The sequence below is a fragment of the Melanotaenia boesemani genome, chromosome 3, assembly GCF_017639745.1.
Source record: "Melanotaenia boesemani isolate fMelBoe1 chromosome 3, fMelBoe1.pri, whole genome shotgun sequence".
NCBI lineage: Eukaryota > Metazoa > Chordata > Actinopteri > Atheriniformes > Melanotaeniidae > Melanotaenia > Melanotaenia boesemani.
The window spans coordinates 9,571,123-9,593,189 of NC_055684.1; the positions used below are offsets into that span (position 1 = coordinate 9,571,123).

General features: G+C 39.7%; 1 protein-coding gene across 1 annotated transcript; it reads right to left on the reverse strand.

The window, feature by feature from the left end:
* Positions 1–1,136: 1,136 nt before the first annotated feature.
* Positions 1,137–21,122, reverse strand: LOC121636483 (ubiquinol-cytochrome-c reductase complex assembly factor 1-like). Its single transcript, XM_041980020.1, has 9 exons — positions 20,899–21,122; positions 19,546–19,650; positions 16,671–16,778; positions 12,458–12,530; positions 9,423–9,480; positions 9,201–9,309; positions 4,069–4,146; positions 3,869–3,982; positions 1,137–1,682 (listed from the first exon to the last, which is right to left on the reverse strand). The coding sequence occupies exons 1-9, from the start codon at positions 20,971–20,973 to the stop codon at positions 1,548–1,550; spliced, it is 855 nt and encodes a 284-aa protein (XP_041835954.1). The 5' UTR covers positions 20,974–21,122; the 3' UTR covers positions 1,137–1,547.
* Positions 21,123–22,067: the final 945 nt, after the last annotated feature.

Consider the following 22,067-nt stretch of genomic DNA (forward strand, 5'->3'; position numbering starts at 1 on the left):
TAAATTATACTGAAGCAGAATGATCTTCTTCATCACAGGAGGAAGAGGATGGTGAGGAGACACCACCTTCTGGAAACCAGAGGCCGACAGAGAAACTAACAGTAAATGGTAAATGTTGTGTATTTATATAGCTCTTTTACCCAAAGTGCTTTACATCATACGTCACATTCACCCATTCACACACACATTCACACACCGATGGCATAATCTGCCATGCAAGGCGCACAACCAAGACCTAATCAGGAGCAATTTAGGGTTCGGTGTCTTGCTCAGGGGCACCTAGACATGAACTCGACAGGCCGGGGATCGAACTGCAACCCTCAGGCTTCAAATCGACCACTCTACCCAGTGAGCGAAACCGCCCTCACAGTAGATCACCAGTTATTATTTCAGACATGAAGACTTTCCTGATGACTCACACATCCTTGTTTTCCATGTTTGGCTTTGCCAGTGTTATAAAGAAAGGTCCCAATTCTAAAGTTAAAATAAATAAAATATACTGCAGCTCAACACAGAAATGTGACATCATTCTGACATCAGCTATGGTCATCAACCGTGTGATGTTGGATATGTACGGAGGGAAAGTTTGAGTGACTGCAAAACGATACCGTTTAAGGAGATATTGATCAGGAAGTGATAGCATATCTATTACAGGTGTGAAAAGCTACGTCTGTCAACTTGCTCCAGGTGGTAGAAACAAAGTTTCTTTATGGTGAACCTGCCAGTCAGTGGTTTACTACAAGTCGGATACCATGGTAAGAAACCAAGACTATCCTGCAACTTGTAGATGCATCCTTCTCCAACACACCTAATCAAACGAATGTGTCGTTGCCAGGCCTCTGCAGAGCTGAAAGACATTTGATTTGTGTGTTGGAGAAGGGCTGCATCTAAAAGTTGATTTATATGAACACAGTTATTATAAATTGGACTAATGTGGATCACATAAGGGGTTTGTTTAAATCAGAATATTTGGACTATAATAAATTGGGCTCCATGAGATGCTAAAAAATAAGAAAATACCTCATTTTGATTCTTACAGAGAACTTTATTATCTCGCTTTTTAAAAACAGTGATGTTGTCCGAGTCCTGCTCAGGTCTGAGAGCATCGAGGGAACTGGAAATGCCAAGAGTCCAGCAGCCATCCAGGTGAAACTTTATTTAAACACAGTGAAAGAGCAGTGACAAGTCTCTGGTCTGCAGGGGAGAGTGTAAACATGGAGGTATTCAACATTTTTACAAATACAGAGCGGCATTCGTGTCAAAAATATAAATATAAATACAGTCTGAGTTTCTGCAGAGGCTCTCAAACCTGACAGGATGACGATGGCGAATGAAGATGGAGGCCCGATTCATAATCTTTGACTGCCTAAGCTGCTTATAGTGAACCTCCACACACACACTCATGTGGGGGAGAAGGAGAAGAAGAACAGGAGCAGAAAAGAGAAGCTACAGCAACAGACCTCAAATCTTATACAATGAGGAGCCGAAATGTTACAAAGAAGAAGAAAAACATGACATGAAGAGAAGAAGAGGATGTGGACGTCGTCTCACAGCCCCGTGTCGTTGTACGTGGGTGTGACCACCTTCAGGATGCTTTGAGCGTTCTCCTCCACCAGAGGGCGCCACTTCACCTCACCTGTGAGCAGCAGGTCCTCCCCATCCAGAGCATCGATGAACTGCATCTGCACACAACAGGACAGTCATGTTTACGCTCACAACAACAACAACAAGCTCAGAAACAGCTGGAGGAATTCAGCTTCCATCAGAAACAGAGCTCAGTGTTTTCCTGTAAATGAAAACTCTGTAGATCTTCTCATGGATCCAGACTCGTAAATCATGAGGACGAAGACAAATCAGAAGCCGATCTCTCATTAGTCGAGTATTCAAAGACTCCAAACTGTGACCAGCACCAACAACTCCTGAGAGCAGAGGTGCCAAAGGTATGGCCCAGGGGCCCAAACTGGTCCGCTGTGAGTCAAATCTGGCCAGAAGGATGATGTTGGTAAATGTGAAAATGACTTCGAAAACATTAAATGCAATCTTTAAATGAGAGTAAGTGTACTTCCTAGTTTATCCACACGAGGTTGCATCTGTTATGTTTAAAGGAGTCATCACCCGGAAGTTAAAACATGTGTGTTGGTGTTGGACCAAAGTGTTAACTTCCCTGAAAGCCTTTCTTTTGAAGATGGTTGAGTTTTTCTGTCTGAGCCCTTTGTTCACAGCATAATCAACAACAAGGGTAAATTCTTGCAAACGCGTGATTTTAATTTGCTCCTGTGAATTTGTAATCAAAGGAGGCTATTTGAATAAGCCAGCCCCTCTTCCACGCCTAGTCATGCTTTAGATGTGGAATGATATAATAATAAAGTCTTGCTTTACTCGTGACGCAGCTAATGCTAATGCTAAGGGACGAACCTAAAAGTTTAACCCCCTGCAACGTACAAATGAGCCCTGTGTTTTCTTTTTTTTTGTAAGTAGGTCGAAGTGCTCTGCTACGTAAATTTTTGTAAACATTTTATTGTAAACGTGCTTCTTCCACCATCTCGGTATCTTCACTCTCCGGCTCGGAGTCAGATTCAAACATAAATGGCTGAATTCTGTAAGCTGCTGTTCGATCAGGTTCGCTCGCCATCACAAAGCTGTGGATGTTTTGGAGTCAGACGCACTGTGCATGTGCTGGGCCAGCCCCCGTTCCGACTCTGACCTCCCTGCAGCCAATCAGCGCGCACCTTATTAACATTAGTCAAAAGCTTGCATGAACTCTCACGAGACAAAGTTGTGGTATCAGCAAAGGGTGAAAACAAGCTCTATGTTTGATTTTTTTTTTTCCGTTTAATAAGTTTACAAAAAAATATTTAAAGACACTTAGAGGACAGTACATACATGAAAAGACCAGGTGATGACACCTTTAAAAATAAAACATGTCTGAAGCAGGGGGATGTTTTATCTGCTATATTTTTCAATTCCAGACATCTGTGATTAAATGTTTAGGCATTTTATAGATCCTTTCTGATTTGTACGTATACAAATAAAAGTGCCTGCCCATTCTGAGAACATGCTGTCCATGTTGGTGTGCGGATCGTGGAGGCGCGCTTAGGACAGAAAGAGTTTTTAGGGATAGATGCATCCTTTTAATGAAGAAATAAAGCCTTATGACTGACTGCTTTGAAGTTTGTTTTTCTACTTGTTCTTCACTTGTTCCCTTTAGCTCCACTAGGGTTACATCTGAAATAATGAGGTTAATAATAATGGTCACGCAGGGCAGCACTGCAGAACCATGAATTTATGGAACCACGACTACTCATGTCGCCATGGTGAAGAATGAATATTCCAACCAAAATGCGCTCACAAGGGAAGCTGAACCTCTAAAGAGCTGAATGGAAAATATAAAGGACATGAAGGGAACTGAGGAAGCTCTCTGACCGAAACCTCTGTGTCGTAATAAAGTGAAACTGAGTGATCAGAATGCTGTCCATTTACATTTTCGTCTGAATTAATATTGTATAATCTCAAAATTTATGTCTTAACAGAGTCGACAATTTTCTGCTGTGGCAACAGTGTTGCTTTTGGCCTGGATGATGCGTTTAAATTCTTCATACTTGTGAGGAATTGTCTGTTCCTCCATGCGAAGCAGGCTGCTCTGAAGGGTTTCTCTGCAATTGGTCAGACGCTACAAACTCCACCCCTTTTATGTAATCGCACAATGATCGAGATGAGAAAACCCTGGCTTCAATTACCGAGTTAATAACCAGCTTCATCATATCGCTCATTAGGATTGCAATCTGGGTAAGTCAACCCAGGGTTCCGTAGGATAGAATAAGCTGCCGTTCGTTTGTGTAAATCACTGAAGAACAACAAACCAACCAACCTGTTTGCGAACATATTCCACCATGAGCTCCAGCTGTTTGGGGTCTTCACACTGTCGGTTGAACAGGTTCCTCCAAAGAGCTGCAGCCAGCACGCAGTCATCAGACAGGATTCCCTGCAGACCAGACATTCAGCCATGAAGACATTTTATCCCCCGCTGCTCTGAGAAGCCAAACATGTCAACTGATTTTAAAGCGTCACCTCATCGTATCCAAATATGGCTGCATAGAAGGTTTCGGTCATGGCTTTCATGGCCTCCTTTCGGTGGATGGCATCGATCTGCATCAGAACCAGAAGTTCAGTAAAACTCATGAAACATCAACAAGTTATTTACAAAAACACAACCTGTGTAAATGAACATGTACAAACAAAATCTGTATTTGAAGCTTGAACTAAGGCAGGATGCAGATGATTTCAGACCTTAACACCTTAAAAGTTTGTTGACGTCAGGTTAAAACAACCTAACAAACAGGTGGAGAATGAAAATATTAAGCCTTTAATGGTGGCTGAAGTGTCTGTCTTAATGAGTTTTGGACAATTCATTCAAAAATCATGAAATATTTTCTGAACGACTGAAGTCAGAGAGAAGATGAAGAGCTGCAGTTCCTGACGCTCGTGTTCACAGGAACTAAACCAGTTGATGAATGAGTGAATCTGAACAAACATCTGTTTCAGGTGTTTTTATTCCCTCTGAAACGGATCAGAAAAGTCTGAATATGCTGGATGCTGCTGTCCAGTCTGCACATCAGCCAGCTGGTGATCACCGATGGTCCCACCACACCATCCACATCCATCGCTCCGACGAATCGGTACAACTCTACCCATAACTCCCTTCCCAGCGCAGCATCATGCATTTCAGGTTTTGGAGAACTAGATTTCTCCGTATTGAAGTAAACGACATCATCTACAGGACCATCCAAACGTTGGGACACACGTTCCCACTACATTTAATGTGTGTCCAAACTTCTGACTTTCTCTCTCTTTACTTGACATGTGAAGATGAGAGCAGCGATGTGCAAAGCTGGATTTACAGTTTATTTTGTTTGTTATTGTTAGCTGAGTAACAGCAGGTAATATTTCCTCAGCCAAGGTGGAGGTCATGTACTCAGCGGCACTGCTTTGTCTGTCTGTCTGTTAGCAACATAACTCAAAAAGTTATGGTGAATTTTGATTTTCAGGAAAGCTCAGAAATGGAATAAGGAACAAGTGATTAGATTTTGGTGGTGATCCGGATCACTGCCCGGATCTAGGAATTTTGTAAAGCATTCTTTACTATAATGTAATAAAGATATTTTTGCCATTAGAGCTTCTAACTTCAAAGTAATGTAATCATTGGAAAAAAAAAAAGACAATGGCTTGGCGGAGGTCTGCGCTCTCTGAGTGCTTCTAGTTGATCATCAAATTATCTGCAGATTGGTCAAATTAATTTTCTCTTTGCTTCAGTTTCTGTGTGGTCTGAGGGTGATAAAATGAAAACTGTACATCTGCTTATTTTGCTTTTCAAAGTGACACAACAAAAACTGGATAACCTGGAGCCCAGCTGTCCAAAGAAAAGATTTTAAACTCTTTCCAGGGTTTTTCTTTGTCATTGATAAACCATGAAAAACTGGAGATACGATGGTTTAAATGACATAGTACAAAAATATTTACTGTATGCGAGCATATAGGTGGGATGGGAAGACACTGCATTTATTCATGGACATATTCATCATTTGGTAACAGAAAAAAGTTGTCAAATCAGCTGATATTTGACTACGAATTTCTGTAATTCAGATTTGTGGATGTTTTTTTTCTAGGTTTAGGGCCCAATATGTAAAAATAAAAGACTAAAATGAAAGAAATAATTAGCATAGACGTGAGCTTGTGCTGAAGAAAATGATACCAAACATGAGAAGGCTCAACTGGGCGTATAAAAGGCAACAATCAAAAGTATTTGATGGCTAAAATTGGCTCAGACTAAATCCAGATTCGTCGACGAGTCGTCAGACTGAAATTTAAGGCAGTCGTAACCTTCAGAGTGAATGATGTCATGGTCAGAGGTCAGAGAACGAGCTGAAGGGAAACTGTTTGAGAACCTGAACTTGGATTAAAAGAGTTTGACAACATTTTGAAACTTGTCACGTGTGGCAGCGCGTGTGAGATCATGTATGATTCAGGAGTTCACACATGCAGCTGTGAAAACACCTGCAAAACCGTCACATGCTGCATGCAAGCGTGCGCACACACCAGGATGACCTCACAAACCAGAACATGAGCGAAACGCCTGACCACAGAGACGTGTTTTCAACTTCATTCCTCTTTTTTTAAAGTGACTCTAAAGCATCAAAAACTGTCACATCTCATGAAGTAAAACTTAAAAAGACAACAAACATAATGAAGGAGGGTTTTCCGGTGCGGGAGCCGTGGGAGTCGGATCCAAACTAATCTGTGCTGCAGGAGGACAAAGTCTTTTTGAAAGCTGGACGTGAGCGGAGGCCAAACATCAGAGTGTGATGTCAATGAGCAACACTTCCTGGAGCTGCTCCACTGACAGAGAATAGAGGACCGACTCTGTAGCCACGGCGACGGCAGCCAGCCCAACTCTCTGGGGATCTGGCTGCACTTCCTGCTTGTTGGCAAAATTATTCTGATGTAAACTTCATATAAACAAAACATACACCGCACATAGAAACTGATGCCTTAAACTAAATACACTGTTCCTAAAATACTGAATATTTATTTAAGGGACGACATTTGGCCTGAAAGTTGCCGTCTAACATTAGTGGCGCTTTAAGGTCATGGAGACACTGATGAGGAAAACAAGCTGCTGTCCAACATGGCGGTGAGTCTGTAGCAACACTGTCACAGCTTTTTATGCTTCACTCCAACGCCTAAATAATTACATTAATTCAGTTTAAAGCAGGAACACAATCAGGGAGGCAAATTCATTTCACATGAAACTGAGACTAGTTGTTTGGTTTTTTGACTTTTGGTTGAAAGAAAAATTACAAAATGTCTGAAGAATTGAAATATAAATTTTTTTCCCACATTTTTATTTATTTTTCTATTTTTTTTTATTATTTTAATTTATTTTTCAATTGGCCTTTTAAAGAAGAAATCCTAAAAAGTAATTTTTGTTTTACGTCTGACAGAGCGTCCCCGAGGAGCTCAGCACAGAAACATCCTAAATGGACCGGAACCAGAGAGGATGAGACTGATGAAGCTGCAGGAAGAGACGTCTGGGCCCACCAAGGTGGATGTGGAGGATTTGCAGGTGAGTCTGCAGGATGAAGTCACCTGACTGAATCTGAAACACTCCATGACGCCAGGAAACATGGAGGATGATGCATTCAGGAGCATCACGTTAAAGAGAAGATGTGTCTTTTCTCCAGTCATTAATTTAAGTCCTAAAAAATCTCCTCTAACTTCAGCAGCGCCACCTCTCTCTGTGACTGCTTGCCATGCCTGTTCAGACTCACAAAATCTATATTTTTTGGGACATTTTTGCTGACAGTAATGTTTTGAGTTGTTAAATCTCTTCCAAATCTTCTATTAGCAGCACATAAACCTCCATTCACATGAACACTTGTTTCGTAGGAGTTTTACTTCCCCAGAAGAACATACGTAAAAACACTCAGAAATAAATAATAAAAATAAATAAAGAAACGCTGTCTGAAGCCACACCAGAGGGTGGCGATCTAGCCCCCACCCCTCCATGTTTTCCATGTCCTTGCTGTGATGCCTTTGTTCCTCAGTACAGTTGGTGACTACCAATACATTTATATTTACACATGTAAAAAGTCCTGTTAATGAGATTAACAGCACAATTGTGCCTAAAATAAGCAGTTGCCATGGAAACAGATGAGTTTCCTAATCTGATGCTATGAGTAAAAAAACATCGGTCATCTTCTCCACACAGACAAAGCCAAATTTCCTGAAAATCTTCATCCTTGAAGTTGTTTTCCTAAAGTTTTTTTTTTTTTTTTTGGTATCTAAAACCTGCGTTTGCATGTGGACGAAAGAAAAATCTACACACGTCAAAATACTTGACTGGGACCTAGCTGACTCCAGTATTTCCAAACAATTCCAGCTGCGCAGCAAGGACGACATGAATCACTCCTAAGACGTGATTTATGGAATCTGGCTTCACTCGGCAGAGTTCACACTGGAGATAGTTTATTAAGGAAGAATTAGGAGAAGAAGAAGTAGAAGGAAGGGTGGAATAAATAAGAGGTAGAAGTTGTTGAAGTAAAAGGAAGAAGTAGAAGAATGAAGAATAAGAGTCAGAAGAGATAGAAGTAAAACAAATAGTAGAAAAAGAAGTATAAGAAGGAGTAGTAGTAGTAGCAGAAGAAGTAAAAGGAAAGATTGAAAAGGTCGAAGCAGAAGAGGTAGAGGTAGTACATGAAGAAGTAGAAGAAAGGGTAGAATAAGGGGAAGAAGCAAAATAAAGAAGAGACGGAAGAAGTAGTTGAAGAACTAGAAGTAGAGGAGGGGGAAGTAGGAGTTAGTGGTGGAAGAGTTAGAAGAAGTAGAATAAGTAGGAGAAAAGAAGTAGGAGGAGGCTAAACTTTATGATGGCTGTGATCATTGGCTTCATGTATTTCTACACCTTTAACACCGAAGCTCACAGCGACTCGGCGTACCGGAGCCTGAAAATACTGACGTCATGTTCTGCTGTTTCACAGCAGCCTGCAAACAGCTTGCTGTATACCGCCACCTAGTGGTAATAATAACACAGTTCATTGTGCTGTTTCTAGATGATGTTCCCATAAATCTACAGATTCCTGAGAGACTTTTTGAAAAGGTGAACATGATGCTGTGTGTTATGGTTGAGGAGACCATGTAGTGATCTTGCAGTGTAAATAACATTCCTGAAACATTAACTTAAAGAAAAACAAATAGCACAATTTGATCATAAAATTGATTTAAACTGGATTTATATCAGTAGTTATCTTCATTTTTTCAATAACTGCATCCAATATTTAAAGTTTAAAGATCTTAATTGTGAGAATTTGATTATTATTGACAGTAAACTAAAAGAAGACAGATTCCTGGACAATCTGTTGTCCTGCAGACACCGAGTGATGCCTCCAGCAGCGATGGTGAACTGTGTCTCTGTAAGGTGGAATTACTGTCACATGATATGAGCGGTCTGTAGGCAGCAGGTTAAAGGTGCTATATTTAGGAAGTACTAACCACATGTGTCACTGTAGGCATGGCGTGCACTGGATATACGTGCAGCGTTATGCATGTTCAGGATGCTTTGATGGTGGAAATGTAGTTATACGATCCTGTTTTTAATCCCACTGACCAGGAAGCTGCAAACAAACACAAATATAGACCCAACTAACCCCCATGATTTTGCTCCTCTGCTCTACGTCCTCCCACATGGAGTGGACGATGTAACGGCACATGTACTTCCCCTCTCTGCCCTCCTGACGCATCCGCACCAAACACATCCTAGAAGGCCGAGAACAAACAGCGAGAAGATGTAATCGTGAGCATCATCATCGTGATGAATCTGTATCTTCACAGGTGGTGCTAACGAGGTGATGGGTATTTACGTAACTCACCATACATGCAGCTGTGCAATCAGGAACCAGGAGTTGAGAGTGTCAGGCAGGGAGCATTCTGAAACAAACAAACATTTTTAACCAGAAAGTCCGATTGTTTCATCAACGTTAGCTTCTAACCAGATTCCTGCTGGTGGTCTTTTCTGGCATTTTCTCAGACTCTTTGCAAGTTCTTTAATCTGAACAGAGGCCTCTGAGATGACAGTTTACCAAAGTCAGATGTGTAAAAAGAACCAAGCATGCAGGAGGTGGCCTTGGCCTCCGTTCAGCATTTCCGAGTTACTGAGTTTGTGCCAGGCACGGCGCCAGGATTTTTTTTCTCCTGGTGCTAATGAGGGACTTGACCAATACGTGGGGGTGCTAAGAAAATAACAGATTTTCATGACTTAGGTAACTTTATACATAGGTTATCGATTTTTTCAATAAAAGTGGCTAAGATACACAGCAATTTAACTGAATTAGCCAAAGAACATTCAGCAAAATAACCAGGCCTACAACGAGCCACAAAGCAACGGCAAAAATGTTTTCACGTGGAAAGGTGCAAGATTCAGCACCAGACAGCGACCATGTGATAAACAAGCAACACATACAGAATGCAACAAACGCATTTATTCTACATGCATAATTAATGAAATCAACTATGCATTGCTTTTATTGCCTCGGATCACAACATAACTTAAGAAATTAAACTGATTGCGAGATAAATTTAACATACTACACAGTGCAGGCGCAACGAGAAGTGCAAACAATTTGTATCTAATGATTCGGACCACAACATGGTAAAAAATGGAGATAATAATACCAAAGCCACAGCGAGAAGTGCAACACTCCGTACCTGTTAATTAGGCACACACGAAGAAGAGCGTAAAATGAACTGGCTCATCACAGTATGGATGATTATAGAACAATACTGCAAACAAAAATACATGCCACGTTCTGCGCATTCGTTACAATGTAACAATGTCACGTCATCACATCAAATCTGTCACAATCAGTCTATGATCGCAACGTCAGGAAAAAAACTCACCAGAGTTGTTTTACAGGAGGACGATGCGTCTATTGTTATGGTTAAGTGCAAACGAGTCTATAATCTTCTGGACATCAAGGGCCTTGGTTCATAATTATATTTTTTATAATCTAATTTCTTGGGGGGGCTTAATGGGGCTACACAGATTTATCACGGGGCTGTAGCACCCCCTAGCCCCGGTGTGGCGCCGTGGATGGTTTGTGCCAGATAATAAAATGTGATAGAAATTTATCAGGCAGGTGGTGACGGTGTTGAAAACGTACTCAGGCTTTCCAGGAGGAGAAAAATGATACCACAATAAATCTGCTCTGAAGCCAACACAGAATGATGTTACACTTTCATCCACAAAGCACTCAAAACTATGCAGGCATAAAAATGACTAAAGACGAATCAAACATTTCAGGGAATCATTTTTAAGGATTTAAACTCAAATATTTCACATATCTTGGAACGGTTCTTGACCACCAGCTGAACATGCAGAGCATTTTCAAGAACTTTTCACAGAGACTGGGATCCTCTCAGGAGTTTCAGCTGTCTTGGTGTCAAGTCCTGAAATTTTAGAACGTGTATGTTTGACATGTCCAGAGTTTTTTACCCTTCGTCTACCTGCTTGGTTTGGTAAGCTGCAAATGTAAAACCAAATAAAACAGGATTGTGACGATCGCGGGAAAGGTTTTGGGAAAACCCCGACTGCTTCTTGTTAATATTTCTACTGAACCGACAAAGAGAAAAGCTAAAGGAATCCTGGCAAAGAGCCATCACCCTCTGTCCTGTCAGGCTGAGCTTCTGAAATCAAGATTTATATTTAGAGTTTTTCTGGCTAAAGGTCCCTTCAGAGCGTCTTTTAATCCAAAAAGCCATCGACATTCTTAAATCAACAAAGTGACCAATCTACAGAGGCTGATTTGAACTGCTGCACTTTTCCTTTTTAGTTCTTAATGTTTACCTTTTTGGTGTTTTAGATTTATTTTTGCTGCATTTGCATTTGTGCTTTTATTGCACCAGAACACCATTGTATCTTAGATGTGCTTGTTGTTACCCAAAGACAACTGTCCACTTTGGTGGACAATAAAGATCTATTCTATTACAACAATTATAATAAATAAATAAATAAAAATAGAGTTGGGACCGATCCGATCCAATAACAGCATCAAGCTCCAATATTGACGTAATTCACAGATCGTAATTACCCCGATCCACCTCACTCATCCAGAGGGACCTTTTGTGGTCATGAGTTTACAAATGACGGGTTTTAGCCTAAAAATATGTGTTGACGCAGAATCAGTTTATGAATATTTTCTATTGGAACTTGTACATATATATAATTACAGTGGTCCCTCGTTTATTGCGTCGTTAGCAACGCTTTCACTAATGCACATAAAACTGTGGTGCATTTTACACATACGCAACTAGCACAGTCCCGTTTGTAGGATCTTTAAACTAAATAAAGTTCTTGCAAATTGGCCAGATTGAAGAGCAGCTTCCATGATCAGATACCGCATGCCACAGTTTGACAACTATGATGTTATGGGATATCTTTAAAAAAAGATGTTGCCTTATTCTTACCCCTGCCACTACAGAGGTGGTGACACATGAACTTCTTTTATCTCTTCTTGATTATTGCTCACTAAAACCCAAGCAGTATGTAGATCTGTAATTTAAAGCTATCATAAGGTGGAATATTTTACCAGCTATTATAGTTGAAGCTCCCAGTTTTTAAAGATTACTGAAAACACAATTTAATATTAACTCATGACTATTACGGAATTATGGTGATGTGCTGCAATAAGTACGTGCAGCAAGTAAGTAGTGTGTAGTTCATAGGCATGGATTATGATTATGTTAAGTGTGGTTTGTATGTTTTCTTTATATTCTCTATGAAATATGTTATGTTTGTTAAATGTGGACCCCAGGAAAAAAGTAGCTGCTGGATCTAAACAAAGGGAAGCATGCAGCTAAGTTGCATTGTGGGAAATGTAGTGTAGCTATGAGGAACTAGCAGACTTACTCTCAAAGAAGTCGTCGTAGTTGATTCTCTCTACACAACATGTGTACATGCGCAAGGCAGCAATCTTGATTTTCTGTGACAGCAAAAGAAAAAAAAGGACATGAACATTTTTACAGATTCACAGAAACACACAGCAGATACTCAAGCATCATTTACATGTTAAAGGAGCAGAAATGATGTTTGATGCAGCTGCAGCTCTAAACCTCCCAGGTTATAGGGAAGAAGCTGCCATGCATTTATTCAAAAGGGATATTCCAATTCATCCTGAAAGTTTTGTTTTTTTTTCTTTTTGGCGAGACAGAAACTTATTTCATTTGTGCTTTGTAACATCTTCTTTTATTCTTTACCACTAACACATATATACTATTCCAACATCTTAAATCTAACAAATGCTCTATTTACTTTGCTTCCTAAAATATTCAAATAAACCTTGTGGTTGCAGAAACACAGGCAGAGGACTATTAAAGATATCTAAAGCTATGTTGTTGTATAAAGTTAGGAAGACGGTTGACTTTCCTACCAACATTAAAACATTGCACAGTGGTCATATTGAGTTTGTGGCTCAGTGTAAGTATTTAGGTATTTTAATTGATCAACATTTAACTTTTAGATTACATAATGAAAACCTTGATAGGGAACTTATGCTTAAGTTGGATTTTTATTGTAGGAATAAATGCTGTCACTCCTATCTTTCCAGAAGAAATCTGGTCGAAGCTACTTTCCTTCCCTTGATAGACTATGGAGACCTGCTGTATGCATGCCTCTGTGCAGTCCTTGCATTCTCTGGACAGTGTGCACCACAGGGCCTTAAGGTTTGTGACAAGCTGCAAAGCTCTCACTCACCACTGTGCCCTTTACGCCAGAGATCAGTGGCCTTTCCTCCACACACAGACTTTCCCATTGGCACTACTTTATCTATAAATACATTCTTGGCCTGCATCCCTCTTGAAGACTGAAAAGATTTGCGAAAGACTCTAGAAAACTACCAGCTCACACCTGCTCACATCTAAAGAGAAATGTTTAGAGTTTTAGGTCTTAGCCTAGTCTCAGACTGAGATTTGACAAAGACTGTGTGCCTTTGCATCTCAACCAGGTGTTACACCGACTCATCAGAATCTGGAGGCATGAATGAGTTTTCTATTCTTCTCTCATTTGTTAGATCATCATACTGCAACACATAAATGATCCATAGCAGAGTTTTACTTCGCAATAACCGCCTGCTCCGCTTTCTGGATGGTCCACCTACAACGTTTCATCACCGCTTCTTGTTCGTCTATTTTCTTTTTTTTTTTCTTATTCCTCTGTTTTATTCCTGAAGACTTCCGTTTTTAGTCTGCGACTGGGAAAATCGTTTGGTGTAAGTCCAGCGTTACCGGAACCAGGTCCGATCGGAAGAAGGGAATGTAATCCAACGGTGAATGAAAAAAATCCAAATTTGGTATTATCTTGTCGAGAGAAGCTGATTTTGGGCATACAGATACCTTGTTACAGCTGTGAACATAATCCACCAAAAACCATTTAGCCTCCTTTTCTTAACAAAGTTTCCGATAGTTTTCCCGCTTTACATTTTGAATTTTCATTGTCAGGTGTCCAGAAACAAAGTTATTACGCGTGCTATTTCTAAAATCTAAAAGGGGAAATTATCTTGGACAGAAGCAACCTTTCACTTCTGTATATCGCTGATATGAGTCATGCAAGAGTAGGTAGGTAGTAGTAGGTCACTGTTGTCACCGGAAAAGGAAACGTATTAAAAAAATAATAATTAATAAAAAACAAACAAACAAAAAATTATATTTGAGTTTCATGAATTAATATTGGATTAATTATATCTGAATAATTCAAAATAATCAGTATTGTGTCCATTTTTCTTGATAACCAAGGACAGTGAATCATGATACCATCTATTTACTTTATCGAAATATAGACCGCAATGAATAACTTTTTCTAGAAATCATGCGGCCCTGTTTTTTTTCAGTCATAATTAAAATGAATTAATTAAAAAAAAAAAAAAAAAGATGTCATTGTCTGACCTCTAGAATTACCAAAACTCATGGATGCAGGAGATTTTCTTAAAGACCAACTCGGGTGAAAATCATGTTTTCATGTTGTTCACATGTCCATGTGGCATTTACCGGACGCTAGAGGACATATCTTGTGAAAAATTGTATTAAAATGGATTTTCTGAGTATTTCTGCATTTAAATTTAAATCAATCAAAAGGAGAGACAGACCAGCATTTGCACACCAGGCGGTATGTGCAGTAGCAGGTTGCTAATCACATTAGCTTTCATTATTTAGCAAAAAACTTCTCAGTCTCACAATATAACAAACCATACAGTTTGCAGTCATCACTTGAAGGAAGAAAAGGGTCAGCATAGCTCTTATGTTACATGCCTTTCTTTTGCACTGCTAATGATTGGTTGGTGCACTAGGGAGTGATTCCACCCACAACTCAGAGGCAAACTGCTAATGGGCTACTGGTCCTCTGCAGAGGAGTCCTGGAAAAGGGCAGGTTTTGTGATTTTTGCCAAAAATTTCATAATCACAATTTAAAGACCACCAAGAACATTTTAAATAGTTCCAAATAAGCATTGGAGTGGGTCTTTAAATCAGAAAAGCCAGACTAAGAAGAAAATCACATGATGATTGCAATTTAGTCATTTCATATATCGCTTGTACAACAACTCAAGGCACATCGAGCATATTCAACATATTGTCCACCATTAGAAGGATGGATTGGATCTTCATCAGCAGTAATTGGGGCTGAAAGACAAAGCTTTCAATTTACTGGTCTGTTTACGTTCCAACCCTCATCTATGGGCACCAGATCTGAGTCGTGACTGAAAGAATGAGATCACAGATACAAGTAGCTGAAATGAGCTTCCTTTTTTAAAGTGGCCAGGCTCAGTCTGACAGATTGGGTGAGGAGCTCACACATCCACAAAGAGCTTCAGGTGGAGCTGCTGGTCATCAGTATCAAAAGGAGTCAGCTGCGGTGGTTTGGATGTCCGACTAAGATGGTTCCTGGTTGCCTCCATTTGGAAGTTTTTGGACATGTCCTGTTGCCTCTGTACCGGAGCTCAGATAAGCAGAAGGGATGGATGGATGGATGGATGGAAACAGGTAGCATTTCTTCTGCAGGGCTTCAACTTCCTGCTGCTACATCCCTGCAACATTTACACGAACTGGTCGAATCACTTGAAGGTATCGTTAAGTGTGTGTGTGTGTGTGTCCACAGCTGTAGCATCGGTGAAAAGTGGCTAAGACTCAGCAGTTCCAATACCAGGAACACACATCCCAGTAGAGAGCAGTGGGCTGCTCACCGTCAGCTTCAGTAGCTCTGATATGTTGAACATATGAAGGTGAGGAAAGATGAGGTGGAGGACGAGATGTCAGCATTTAAGCTAAACTGCTGAGTCACTGTACATCTAAACACAGCTGTGACGGTTATTCTGTCATCACATAAAAATTAAAAATCTGGAGGTATCATTTTAGACAGCGCATTTAAGGTACCATTTATTAATATGGAAATCTCCATTTTTTTTGTACATTCAATGTACATCCATACATTTTGTACATTGAAGTACACCTCTTAAACTTTGATATACAACTGTTTCAAAAAATAAAAATGTTAAGTGATAAGGGTGAGAGAGAGGAATGTTTGAGGAAAAGCAACAAAATGCCTTCTAAGGCCAGAATAAGACGACATAAGACTTGATCCTGTATAATACCTCCTACAGACATCTAGAGCAGGGGTGGCCGTTGTCGCTCTTCCTCGTCCTCCCTCCCTTTGATTTTTTTCTCAGACATGTTTGCACTCAGCAGACTAAAGCCTTGTTTACCCAACACTGTTCTTAAACACTATTTCAAGGACAATTAGGAAGAAAACAAATAAAAAGCTTTATTATTACATATTTTTCCACAAATAGGCCTATTTTGTAAATTTTGAAGAAATATTTAATAATTTAATGAAGGCCCAGACAGTAAACGAGGGGCCAAAACACAACAAAACGTTGGCGTTTTACTGTCTCAACATTGTGGTGGGAACAGGGCTTAAAGATGCATCTGTTTCTGTATCATTTCCTGCTGTTTTGATTCTCATTTGTTCCAGGTCTGAACTGAACCAGTAAGTACAAAGTTGTCTTTTTTAAATAGACATCAGAAAGTAACTCAGTGCCCAGCCTCTTCAGCCTCTTTGTCTTTTCATCACTCACCCATTTGTTGTATTTGAGTGGAGCTGTGAAGCCCATGGCCTCGATGAGCTTGGTGAAGGCCCCGACCTCCTCCTCTGAGTGCTGAGGCGTCTCCTTCACATTACGGAGCTGAAGGACAAGAAACACAATGAGATGAAGGAACTTATTGGTTTATATATTTATTTTGAATTTCTTACATATCTTCATTTAACATGAAAACTTAAAAACGGACATTTACAGTACCAGACACAATTTTTGGACACACTGTTTGATCAAATCTAATGGTTAATGTGTCCAAACATTTGACTAGTAGTGTACATTTCAGCCAGTTTGAAATCAGGACCACTGTTTGCTGTGGCTCACACTCCCGTGTGGTATTTCAGTAATGAGCTCATGGACACACCAGAGGCCTGTACTACCAAATAGGATTTAGTCTTATTGAGGCAACTTCAGGGTTAACCCCATGTTTTCAGTCCTACAATGCTGGTTCACTTCTTACCAGGTTAAATCACCATGGCAACTTACGCTGAACAGCTAACCTGCCCCAGAGCAGGTTAGCTGTTCTGGATAAGAGATCGAGTATAAAAGCACCACCTCCTGACAAATCAGTTCTCTTGGAAAATGGCCTACCCATTCTAAATAGCAGCAGGAGATAAAAACATGTTCCTCAGTGTGTTCTGAATAAAGGCCCAAACATGATGAAGTTACAGTGGAATTTCCTTTAACCTTCTGGATATATAATGTCGACACTTCATTGTTTATTACAATATCATGATAAAAAAAATCTAATCAATTCATCCTGGAGTCCAGGACATTCTCTCTTGACGTTTCGGAGACATTAACATCCTGAAAAGTTGGTGGAACAAATAAAAACAGAAACTGATCCGTGCACATGTTGGATGTTCCTGGTAGATCCCTCATTAAAGCAGCACACACAGTTTTAGTGATGACACACACCTGCCGAACGTGGTCTTTATGGAGTGCGAGCAGCTGCTCAGTAAATGAATACACTGACCTACTCCATGCATGTAGTCTTCATACTCTACAGTTTTTTTAGTCTTACTCTTCATCAGGACCAGCAGTTGTTTTGCTTCAATGCAGTCAGTTCGGGCTGTTATAGATTAGATTATTAATCAAATCAGTCTAGAAATCTCTTTCAAACACCAGCCTGACTGCAGGTGTGTAAAACGATCTGGGTTATAACGACCCTTCTGAGCCTGCATCATTTTACTGATCTGACTCAAATCCAAGGAAGACATAACAGCTATCAGCAATTTTAGTGTTAAATATGAAGTCTTACGTGCATTTTGACTGTTAATGTTCATGTTGAAGGAGAAAACATCAAGCACAAGTCTGTTTCTCAACTTACAGGAAGTAAACTTCAAGATATCTTAGTCTAAATCCTCAAGAAGAGCTGCAGACTTTCTGCAGACGACGACGTGATCCTTTGCACTCTTAAGTACTCAGATCTGCTGAAAAGCAACCTTCCATGTGGACGACAACAGAAACAACTACTGCTCTGTAATCAGGTTCAACGGGCACAAAGACTTGAATTTGGCTTCTATATAAAGTTTATTTTCACTGCTCTCAGGCAAAAAGTTATTCCCTCAAATCGATTTAATCATCCTTGTTGGATTTCTGTGGGTATTAAAAAAAAAAAGAAAAAAAAAAAGACCAAGGCATCATGGTGGAGGACGGCTCACCAGCAACTCCGGTCCTCGAGGGCTGGTGTCCTGCAGATTTTGGATGTTTCCCTGCAGCAACACACCTGATTCAAATGAATGTGTCATTAACAAACTTGTGCAGAACTCGTTGTAATAGGGAAAAATCCAGTACCTGCAGGACACTGGCCCTTAAGGACCGGAGTTGCTGAACCCTGCTGTAAAGTATGTTATTAAAAAGTTGACGTGAAAGGAGGAAATACACTGAATATGTTTCACCTCCTGCAGGATAACCACTGGTTTTGTATGCTAAAGTAAATTTAAATGCTCAGTAGTTTGAGGAAATGATGTTAATGTTTACCTGATATAGCTTGGGTTGGGCTTACAGCTCAACGTGACAAGTTAGGCAACATTCACTGAACATTGCATTATACGGATGAAAGATAAAAAAAAAAAAAAAAGGCTTTTTTGATAGATCGTTTTAATGTTCAAACATAATCGACACAGCTTGAGGTCAACACAATTTTTTTAGTCATCAGTGTCTGTTGGAGAAACTGTTTAATTTGAGATATTTGGTATTTTTTATTTTCACTGTTCCGCTATTATTTATGTTTTAAAAAGCAGCTATTTTGCTAAAAGACAGCTGGAAGTCTAAAGCTAGCTGGATGTTTTCTTGTGTTTTTAAATTCCCTACTCAAGTTTTTTTTTTAAATATCTATCTATCTATCTATCTATCTATCTATCTATCTATCTATCTATCTATCTATCTATCTATCTATCTATCCCTTGTCTGCAAATGTGCCTTTAGATAATTTTGTCATGAACTGATGCTGTATGAATAAAGTTGAATTAAAATGAACTGAAACTGATGGGTGGTATTGTCACTACATCTTAAAACACACACTCTGAACAGACGTCATTGTTCATGTTGAGCCACCTCCTTCTGATCTCTGACTCATACAGATATTTCAGCCAACAGTACAGTTCATCATACCAGAACTTAAACGTGAGCAGCCGAACTGATTAGAAGCAAAAAAAAACTAACTACACTAAACATGTGAAACTGAACGGTTGAGAAATGAAAACCCCACAGATGAAGCCGGCTGTCTTCATGTTTACATGCATGAAAACAGAACTGTGGCGATGCCTCGCAAATAAGTTAGCATCTCAGGTACGTCGCTGTTCACTGAAGGATGGAAAATATTAGTGAAAATCAGGTGACTGTGTGTTGTTACCTGCGTGGTGATGTGAAGCGTCCGACATGGTGTTGAACATGGAGCACTGACTTTGGCCAGCTGACAGGCAGCTAAAGCTCGAGAACACGTCTCTGGTTCCAATGTCTGGAAGGAAAGGCAGAAAAAGAAATGAGATGTGAAGTTAAAAACGTTCGAAGAAAAGCAGAACATGTATACAAACACATCTTTATGAATTATCTATAATTTCTGAACATTTGAAGTCAGATGAACAAACATCTTTAGACATAAACAACCACTGACTGTATTTTACTTAACTAGAACAAACCCAAAACTGACTGAGCAGCTGAAACTTTCTTTAGCTGAAGCTTCAGTAAAATACAGAAAAATGACATTCATTAAATCGAAATAATTCAAAACAGAGATCATCACCAGGATTTCTCCACTAATAACAAGTCTGATTACCATCCAAGTCACAATCAGACATAATCAGACTAAACCAATAGCAGAACGTTTTCCATCTTTACTAAACATACTATATCCTTTCTGGCTTTCTGGCACTTGCCAGGCCAACACTGTAAATAAGAATTTGTTCTTAATGTTTTGCCTGTTAAAATAAAGGTTAAAACGAATAATCTTTCAAAACTGTGATTTCAACTTCTACAAAAGCAGATGCTTCTGATTAAGAATATTAGATTAAAAATGTGGCACAAACTACAAATAAAGGGCTAGGTGGACATCCAACAACTAAAAAATAGCCACTTTAACCAAGGCTCAAACACCCATAGACACGTAGAAACAGCATCCTCAAACATCTCTGGACAGAACCGCGAGCCTCTTCTGAGTAAGACATGTTGATCTTAAATAAGCCTGCAGAGATCCGACTAAACAATCAACCCTGAAAGACTTGAAGAGTAACCTGCAGGAGTTTCGACAACACAATAATAAAAATGTTGATGCGTTACAGGGTCGTCACACTGGACAGACCTATGGCTCTGTTTATGTAAATGTCAACAGTTTGTTGTGATGACTTCATCTGGTGGCTGAATTCACTGAATTCATAATGATAAATGTTGAATGAAACCTTCAGGCAAAGCAGAAAAAGATTAATAAATACAAGATTGTTCAAGTTCACCTCCATAAACGAGCTGATAGTCTCACAGGTAACTAATCCTGTTAACCCGTTAGCTGTGTGACTTGAGTTACTGCAGTTTCACCACAACACACACACAACCTTGTTTACTCCATTGACTCGCACTTTCTGATTTCTCTCGTCTGAGTGTTGTGTATTTACCACGCGCTGTTAGAATTCTCTACATTATTACAAAAGTCATGAAGTTAGCTGAGTTCAAGTTAACCAGCAATGCCAAAAGTTAGCTAGCCGTTAGCAGTTACCTTTCCGCAGGCGGCTCTGCACGCGGCCGCATTAACGACGCTCCTGGCGGCGACCTGCAGCGTCCGCCGGTACATGACTCCACCAAGTCCTGGTGTTACAGACGAGGAGGAGCGGGCTGCCACTTCTTTGCAGCTCCCTGCTATAAAAGCTTCAGGTTTGGTAACACCTGTGCCCGCTGCTCCTCCTCCTTAGCAATGTCAACGGAATCTGTCCGACAGCGAAATCTGTCTGACCAGAAAACCGCGGAGCGAAGAAAGGTTCCATCTGGTTTTATAATAATAATAATAATAATAATAATAATAATAATAATAATAATAATAATAATAATAATAATAATAATAATAATAATAATAATATGGATACACTTTGTTGTTTTAAATCTGATAATTGTATTGACCTGATAAAAAAAAAGAAGGGAAAAAAAAATTGTCAGGGAAAAATCTGCCAACATACAGTTTAAGATGCAAAAACAGAGTTTGTCCAATTCTAAGCATCTTGAAAAGGAATATTTGGTCTCAGCAGCTTTATCCTTTAACACAGACTGAACCTTCTTAGACAAGCTTTCTGTTTTTGGATCTTGGTTGCCTTTTGTTCCATTCTCTGTCAAGATGATCCCACACTGCTTCAATAATGTTGATATCCAGGCTCTGGGGATCTCTGCGTCTGGTCTTTGCTGGTTTTTGTTGCTGTTTTATCCTACACTTGTCTATTTTCCTCAAATGTTTTAAGGACACACTGCACACCATGCTGAGATTTTCACCTAACAGCTCATTGGCAATCACCTTATTGCTGCAAGTTACCATTTTCTCTCTGTCAAACTGTGTTATCTTTGCTGTTTTTCAGAGATGCACTTAAGGAAATGGGAAAAATGTTCTTTATCTGCATTAATCTCCAGTACACTACCTATACTTACTGGATTGTGTGTCTTTTAACAGGACTCTCTAAAAAAAAATTAAATATGGCAGTTCGTCCAGGATGTTGCTACTAAAATCTTTACACTGGTTTCCAGTCAGTCACAGAATAGATTTTAAACCCTTCTGATCGTTTGCAAATCCCAATAATGATTTAGGCCCAGAATACATCTGTGATATGTTCAGAGAACATAAACCTAGCAGAGCTCTTAGATCCAAAGACTCTGGTCAACTAGTCCAGACCAGAGTCCAGACTA

Coding starts and splice junctions, on each gene's coding strand:
- LOC121636483 (XM_041980020.1), bottom strand. CDS start 20,973: ATGTACCGGCGGACGCTGCAGGTCGCCGCCAGGAGCGTCGTTAATGCG. Junction 9,481..12,457: donor CTACGACGACTTCTTTGAGA/GTAAGTCTGCTA, acceptor TGTTTGTTTCAG/AATGCTCCCTGCCTGACACT. Junction 4,147..9,200: donor AGAGGAGCAAAATCATGGGG/GTTAGTTGGGTC, acceptor GTTCTGATGCAG/ATCGATGCCATCCACCGAAA.